General features: G+C 30.3%; 1 protein-coding gene across 1 annotated transcript; it reads right to left on the bottom strand.

The window, feature by feature from the left end:
• Positions 1-969: 969 nt before the first annotated feature.
• Positions 970-3553, bottom strand: LOC146141297 (receptor-type tyrosine-protein phosphatase epsilon-like). The gene is made up of 4 exons (XM_083392981.1): positions 3469-3553; positions 2719-2867; positions 1974-2109; positions 970-1436 (listed from the first exon to the last, which is right to left on the bottom strand). Exons 1-4 carry the CDS (start codon positions 3484-3486, stop codon positions 1362-1364), a joined length of 378 nt encoding a protein of 125 aa, XP_083249107.1. The 5' UTR covers positions 3487-3553; the 3' UTR covers positions 970-1361.
• Between the last annotated feature and the right edge of the window lie 4549 nt (positions 3554-8102).

Raw genomic sequence — 8102 nt, 5'->3', positions numbered from 1 at the left:
CATTTTGAGCTTATGTTGATTAGTTTGCAAAAACGTGAAGGTTTATAGTGAGCCAGGCAACACTTATTGTGCAAGAATTAACAAAATATACAGTTGTGCTTGCCACACCAATAAAAGTATGTTGAATAAAAATAATACACCTGGTAAAAAACAATCCTTAATAACTGACAGTGATTTGCTTATGTACACAACAACAAGATTTCACACTCGAATAAAATACAAAAAAGCACAAAAACACTGAGAAAAATAAGATATATGGAAAACCCTACAGGAGAAACACAGTTTGCTTGTAAGCAATAATAAAAATATAAAAAGATGATTGTAAATAGTTTAACAAAAACGTTGCCGTTAGATAATAAGACATCTAAAAATATACATGAATCATATTTCCACCATCATTGCAAGTTCAACGTTTCTTAACTATTAAATCTCATGAAGCAGTAGTTAGTTTATTTTGGCATTTTGTTTATTTGGCATTTTTTAGACGTATTATTCCTGGGCTGTTCTTGTAAAAAGAAAAAGGAAATATAAAGGAACATCTTTGGTGCCACATTTATAAAACAAATTTAAAGTTGCTCTTTAAACATTTGGAAAGTTCAGTTAGAAATGCAACATTTTATTTTAGTAGTTGCAAAACATTGTAATGTATTTATCGGAATACAATATTAAAAGTTATTTTCAGTAGTTTAATAATTGGTGGCACTTTTAATGAAACATATTCTGCCTCAAATTAACAAATGCTATAATTACATTTACATCTACACTCCTATTGCGCACGAGAGACACCTCAAGAAAAACATACAAAATATAAATTAACGAGCCTCATAAAACGTCCATTTATTCTATAGAGAAATACATAGGATAAAAATTTAAAAAATGTATATTTAAAAAAAAATAAATGGATTCTTATTTGCAAATGTGCCTAACTAATCTACTTATATATATATATATATATCAGTGTGTGTGCATGCGTGCGTGCGTAGTCATCTAAAAGGAAAACATTGTATTTTGAACCAGAAAAAAAATAAACCAAGACATTATGGTACAGATCTAAATAAATATAATAATCCTGATTAGGCCAACTGGTTTTGGTAATCCTTTCGAAAGGTGTAAAACACACACACATATAGAGGAAAAAAACAAAAAATAAAAAGTGTGAAAATATATACTGGTAAGTGAAGTCAAGAAAATAAATATATTTCAAGTGTTTCTGTGTGTTCTGTTAATTCATCTCTTCATCAAAAAATAAAAACCAAAGCAACCAAAAGCTCAGTTGATAAATAAGAATTATAAAAAGTTCAGTGAAAAAACACGGATAAAAAATTAAAAAGGAATGGTTTGAAGTGCAATTGTTCTGGTTCCTATTTGTAGTTTGCATAAGTGTTGAACGAAGAAAGATACTCCATGATCACCAAGTATATGAACTTGTAGCATTCCTGGTGAAAAAACACAAGTTATTGGGTCTTAGGCATATTCACACAATATATTTGTTGTTGCAATATCACAATAAACTAGGTTTAAAGGTATAAACCAGATTGAACTTTTTTGTTGAACAATTTTTTAAAATAACGATAAATATATGCATGCTATTTTATTTATCTTAACAGGTTATCTATAATAATATAGCAACTAGTATACATAAGTTTAAATGGCTCTTTGGAAAGGTATTGTACAACAAGGAAACATATTTAAGTGACAATAAACTGTTCCAAGGTGTTAATCCAAGGTTTCTCAGATTTATTAAGTTTGGTTCTAAAAAAGATTTTTCCAAATTTGAAATAAATTACATAAACAACATGAAGAAGTGTTTATTTTAATTACATTTTAACTTCATTATGTCTTATGTTTTTTTCGCTTAAGAGTTTAGTGGAAAGAATCAGATCTTCAAGGCTTCGTTGTTTTACTTAACATTTAAAACTTGGGCTGCCGAGAAAAAGGTTGAGAAACACTGGACAACCAATTGTCTAACTAACCAGATTGTCCACCATGTTTGGTCTCAGGTCCCTCAGATCTTTCACGGTTCTTAAAACATCGACTTTATTCTGAGATTTCAATCTTTCCAGAATGTTCATCAGAGCGATGAAGGTGCCGGTCCTCACAGTTCCGTCGCTGAAAACAATGTTATTTTGAACAACAGGTGAAGTAAGCAAATAACATTGTAGTTTTAAGGCATTGAGGGACTACAATTTCTAGTTTATTTCATGTAAGCAGTTTTTTTAAATTGGCAGGTTCTATTTTTTATTTATTTTGCAAATGACTTTTTCGGAAATGACTTGACTGGGACTTAAGTCATTTCAAAATGACTTGTTTGCAATACTGTGTGTCAGACATATACAGCATCCTGGTTTTTGTCACTGTTTAGAGTCGTATTTAAACGTAGAGATTTACCAACAACTGGCCTATGTTTAAATCGGCGAGTCGGGTAATAACAACCAGAGACCGGCTCCGGTAAATGTACAATTTTAAATCCTGAGTCGGGTTATGAATCTGCAGCCTACATTCCTAGCATTTACTTAATCAAAGGGTACAGCAATCCCCTCCTCAAAGAGGTGTCACATAATTCATCCACAGCAATACTTGGTTGAAACATTTTCCACAATATGTTATTCAACCTTTACAACTTATTCCACAAGTTCAGAGTCCGACTCAGGTCAAATAAAATTAAAATTAGCTTTGTTGAGTCCAGAACCCGACTATACTGCCACCTTGTGTATTCACCTGCATTGAACCATCACTTTACTGCCACCTTGTGGACCCCCTTGCGACCTTTGAACCTCATCCATCAGCTCCAACATCAACTTTGACCTTGGAGGGACGTTGACATTTTTCCAGGTGTTCAGAACCAGGTACTTCACATCAATTTTTTCCTGTTGGTGAAAACACACTGGCTAAAATAACAAATCATTTAAATAGCAGCATTTTGTATGTTATGGTTGGTTGGTCAATAGTTGAAGTACACATTATCACATAAACACTTTATTATTCAGAAAAATTATTTTAAAACAGAAGTAACTATCCAATATTATGGCTTTAATATTTTTATTAAAATTACTAAAAAAAAACGGTGTATTGTGTTGCGAAGAAGTAACTAATTCCAGAGAAAAAAAGACAGAATTTGCAATCAAAGAAATTACAGAAACATGAACATTAGTTTCCAATTTTAAGGCATAATGGACTATACAATTATTAACTATGAAAGTTTAATTTAAGTTTGAAAAAATCATGTTTTAAAGCATGCGGAACTATAGGCAGACAACATTACATGCTGTGGTAATTTTGAACTATAAAAATTTAAATCAAGTTTTAAAAAACAAGGTTTTAAAGCAACATTGTTTAAAAATGCTGAAAATGTTTCTCAGTATTCATTCAATTATATTCAGCTTGGTTTAGGTTATATGACCAATGTTAAAGCTTGAATAACAACTCCATGGATTTCATTGTTATATTTAGATTGTCGCAAAGCTCCACCTTAAGTGGTGACGTCATCTCCACTTTCACAGTTCTCTCAACAAAACTTCCTCGATCATTCGTTGAATTAATTGTGAGTTTCACATCTCCAAAATTCACCATTTCACCTCCACTTGTAATAATAATGTCAGCTTCATAAGGCTGTACAGAAAGAAATATTTAAAACATTTGGATTATTAAAGTTTAACAAGTCAATACAAATTTTGCCTTATTGGCATAAAAAATTGCACAATAAATTATGGTTAGACAGAATATTTCTCCCGCCAGAATTAGGTCAGCTGGGTATGCATGTGAAACTATGTGTTAGACAATTTAATGATTTTCCGCTAATCATTTTTAAAGTTATGAACTCTTACCTTTCAAAATTAACCCATGCTCTACAAGCCACCAAGCAATTCCTTTTTAATATTATATTAAACTGTCAATCAACAAACCAATTGTTTAAGGCGTGGTTCATTGACTAATCTTTTGCAATTAAATAAATCCTTGATTACCAAAAGCATGAAGTAAAGTTGTGAGAAAAACAAAATGTAAACAAAAGTGTCAAAATTAAAAAATACAAAACATTCAATAACCAAACTATTTGTTCGAAAGCCAAGTTTTATTGACTAATAATTTATTGCAATTAAAACAAACATTGATTAACAAGGCCATATATTGAAAAACAACATATTTCTTACAACCAAATTCACAAAAAAAAATAGAATAAAGTATTTTTTGTACTTATACCTTCACTTATACCTTCAAGCTTCAATAATTGATTAACAAGGACATTAAACAAAATTGTAAGAACTTGATAAAATAAATATGTAAAAAAATAAGAAATAAAAATATTTTACCATTCGCTTTGTTATATTATAAAAACAACTTTGTCTTTATTTTTACTCACAACAACTAACCTCCAAACACACAACAGTGTTGACTCGCTGATAAATCATTGACTTCCAGAACTCTGCTTGTCTGTCACTAGAAGGTGATTGTGATGCAATAAAGGTTGTAGAACAGCTGTCGCCCTGGGAATTAAAATACAAAAAAAACACAAAATTTCAAAGCCATAAAGCATTTTGTCACTGATATTACTTCATGTAATTTGTTATTGATACTTTAAAATTCAGAAACCTAACATCATATACTTTTACCATAAGAAGCATATATATCAACATCAACAACAGCTGATAATTGAAACACAAGTCTAAAACACTGATAGGTAAGATTTAAAGGGTATACCCATGGTGATATAAGTAAAAAAACTAAAATAAACCAGCTCTGGAAATTCAGAAACCTAACATCATATACTTTCATTATCATAAATCAATATAAACAACCCTTGTTAATTACCCAGCCGAAAATAGTTATAGTTAAATTTTTAAGTTTATACCCACTTGAGTGTAATCTAAGCTAAAAAAATTAGGATGGGAATATTCTACCTTAATGCATATTTGCTTAAAACTAAAGCATTTTTATTGTGACAAAACAGGCTTAATATTATACTTCTATATACATACCGGTACCTAATATTTTTAGCAAAAAGTATAAACACCTGTAGCAATACCGAATGACGTCATTATAATAGTCAATTATATCAGACCGGCACCAATACCACCCTAGTTTTGGACGTTAACGATACCACCACTTGGCATCTGTATGTTAATTTTTTTAATAGACATACGCAGCATTACACTAGTCCATTATTGGTAGTTTTTAGCAAAAATGGACGATTTAGAGTACGGCAGTTTCTAGTTGGATAGAAACTAAAGAACAATACCACTTTAATTAACAAAAATAATTACAAAAAGTATAACAGTCTAATACCATACCCAATGACAACATTATCATAGTCATTTTGGTTTTGAATTAGCACTAAAACCAGCCTAGCATTGCCTAGGTTAATATTCAGCAAAAATACACCATATTAATAATAACTACAGGCAATAATGTTGTTATTTGTAATAGAAACACAGGTAAAAAATACAAAAAAGTAAAACAGTCTAAAAATATCCTATGAAGTTATTGTCATACTTAATTTGGTGCTAATTGCCACTGAAACCAGCCTAGTAGTAGCTGGGTTAATATTCAGCATAAATGCACTGTAGTTATAAGGAATACATTTGTACCTTACCTGTATCATTGTGCTCCTTTCAGGCAAGTTTGTTGCTTTATCTAGAAGCATAAATGAGAAATTACTGTAAGATAAATTTTAAATTTGCCAATTTAACAACTGGTATTTACTAACTACAATAATTACCTTTTGATTGTGACTGAATCTGTTGAAGTAAGTTAAACTCTTCAATGCTAATTTTGGGTCTGAAATATAAAATAAATTACTTTTTTTATTCCAGTGATATTTAACTACATTTTGACCATCGATCTATAGTTTTTGTCTAAAAAACCCTCATACAAAGCCTGGCAGCAAAAATATGTTTAAACGTCATGGATTAGTTACTTTTAAATGTTGCATTTTAAACCAGCTTTAAATTCTGTATTTAAAATGGAAGCTTAATTTACAACACAGCTTTCAGTGAGATCTGATAATTTGGTTGTTGTCTAACCATTGAACAGATATTTGTGTAGAAACAACTACCTAAGTACACACTTAGGAGTTATTAGATGTATCACTTGACTTGGACTTAAGTCATTTTTCAAATGACTCGACTGAGACTTAACTCATTTCAAAATGACTTGCTGGCAAAACTGCTATTAACGCATTGGAGTTATTATATGAATCACTTACAAGTCATCTTCAGTGAGATCCGATAGTTCGGTTGTTGTCCGATCACTTGCCGGAAACATTTCATGTTCCATTATAAGCTTGTGGATGAAGACATATTGTTGCTGGAATAATAAAAAAAGGAAGTTTTTGCTTTGATTTTCCACTTAGAAATCCAAGGGATTGCAACTTTTTATCTAAGTGCTGATTTAAATTGACAAAATTTTGAAGAAAAATTAAAAACCTTAAATAATTTTGAACCAATCTATATATTTTATTGCTATACTAAAATAAGAATAATTTTAGCAGCCAAATGATTGAAGCCAAACAATAAAAAATAATGATAACAGTGTTTAGGATTTCATGTTTTATCTGCAGTTAGTTATGTAATAGAAAAATATTAATTGTCTCTAATAGAGAAATTGAAACTTTTGCCTGTTTCCTTGCCCTGTTTTATCTAAATTATCTGGTACTAGTGTCGAAAAAGTGTCAAGTATCGCACATCCTTTGTCTCTATATGTTCTGTTAGTGCCACAAAAAGTATAATCTTACCAGAGTCTGAACCATTTCCGTCCTGTTTTCCCTCATCTTGATTACAGTTCGGGCAATTTCAACATTTTCTTCTGCGTCGAGTTGATCAAACGAAACGTCCATCGCGATGTAAGTTCCAGTACGACCCACTCCAGCACTAGAGGTATATGGCAATGTTAATAACAGTAAAAAACAATAAAATGTGATAAATTTGTATATACTATTACATAACTCACTCCAGCACTAGACGTATATGACAATGTTGAACAATAATAATTAAAACAGAATATTGAAAGTACTGTGACAGTTACAACCAACAATGGTATTTGACAAAGTTAAACGATATGAATTATACCAAAAAACATTAAAATGTGATAAATACCTATAAATACAACCAACTACAGCGCTAGAGGTATGTAACAATGTTTACTATTATTAATTATAGCACAAAACAGTTAAAAATATTAAGAAAACAAATCAATAAAATGTGATAAATACCTAGATAATATAGCCGGCTCTATCACTAGCGGTGTTTTAACATTAGTACCAATACTAATGCCAGTAGAAAAACATTAAATATTAATTAATGACAATAAACAAACAATGAAATGTGATAATTCCTGTACAGCCAAACCCGGCACTAGCACTAATTACACCACAGAACAAAAAACTGATAAGCAAGACTAGCTGCATTATAACACTGATTAGTGAATTAAGAAAGCAGATTTATTAAAAATGGCAAATATATATTTTTTGCACAACACAAACCAAAGTGCAAACTAGTTATGTGTCTAAGCTTGGCCAAACTTTCATAATGTTATTTTAGGAATTACATATTATTCTTTGCATTGTAAATGTTTTGACAGAGTTTGTGAACATGTTATGCACAGTGTTTGAAAGATCACACATGTTTTTGTTTTGTGTAGTTTAAAAAAATTAAGTGAGGGTTCACGCGAAGTCCAACATTTAACAAAAAAGTTTTGGGACCTGTGTCTTGTTTTAGGGTTTTAAACAAGTTTGTTTCAAACTTAACTTTTGAAATTCAATAAAACATTAAATTAGGATCATTTTTGAAAAGCCTGCTAAAAATATATTGGAATCAGTTTAAACATTTTCTATAATTGTCAAAAATAACATTTAAAGTAAATTTTGTCATTGATATTTTCTGCAAATCATAAAAAGATTTATTTTTTATATACAACTTCTTTGTATCCGTGATCGTAAATATTGTACAAATTTAGGATTTGAAAAATTGACCTAATACAATCCAGCAAAGTGTAAGTGCACGTATAAGGGTTGGTGCAATGAGTGTCAGAGGGTTGGTTTGTTAAGCTTTAAGGAATATTTATTAAAAATCAGCTAATAAATGAAACAATTGTTTTTTTAATTCCTAAAA

The sequence above is a fragment of the Ascidiella aspersa genome, chromosome 6, assembly GCF_963924565.1.
Source record: "Ascidiella aspersa chromosome 6, kaAscAspe10.2, whole genome shotgun sequence".
Taxonomy (NCBI): domain Eukaryota; kingdom Metazoa; phylum Chordata; class Ascidiacea; order Phlebobranchia; family Ascidiidae; genus Ascidiella; species Ascidiella aspersa.
This window is presented reverse-complemented; position numbering and strand designations above follow the sequence as displayed.

Coding starts and splice junctions, on each gene's coding strand:
- LOC146141297 (XM_083392981.1), bottom strand. Junction 2,110..2,718: donor AAAGTGATGGTTCAATGCAG/GTGAATACACAA, acceptor CATTGTTTTCAG/CGACGGAACTGTGAGGACCG. Junction 1,437..1,973: donor CAAACATGGTGGACAATCTG/GTTAGTTAGACA, acceptor TTTTTTCACCAG/GAATGCTACAAGTTCATATA.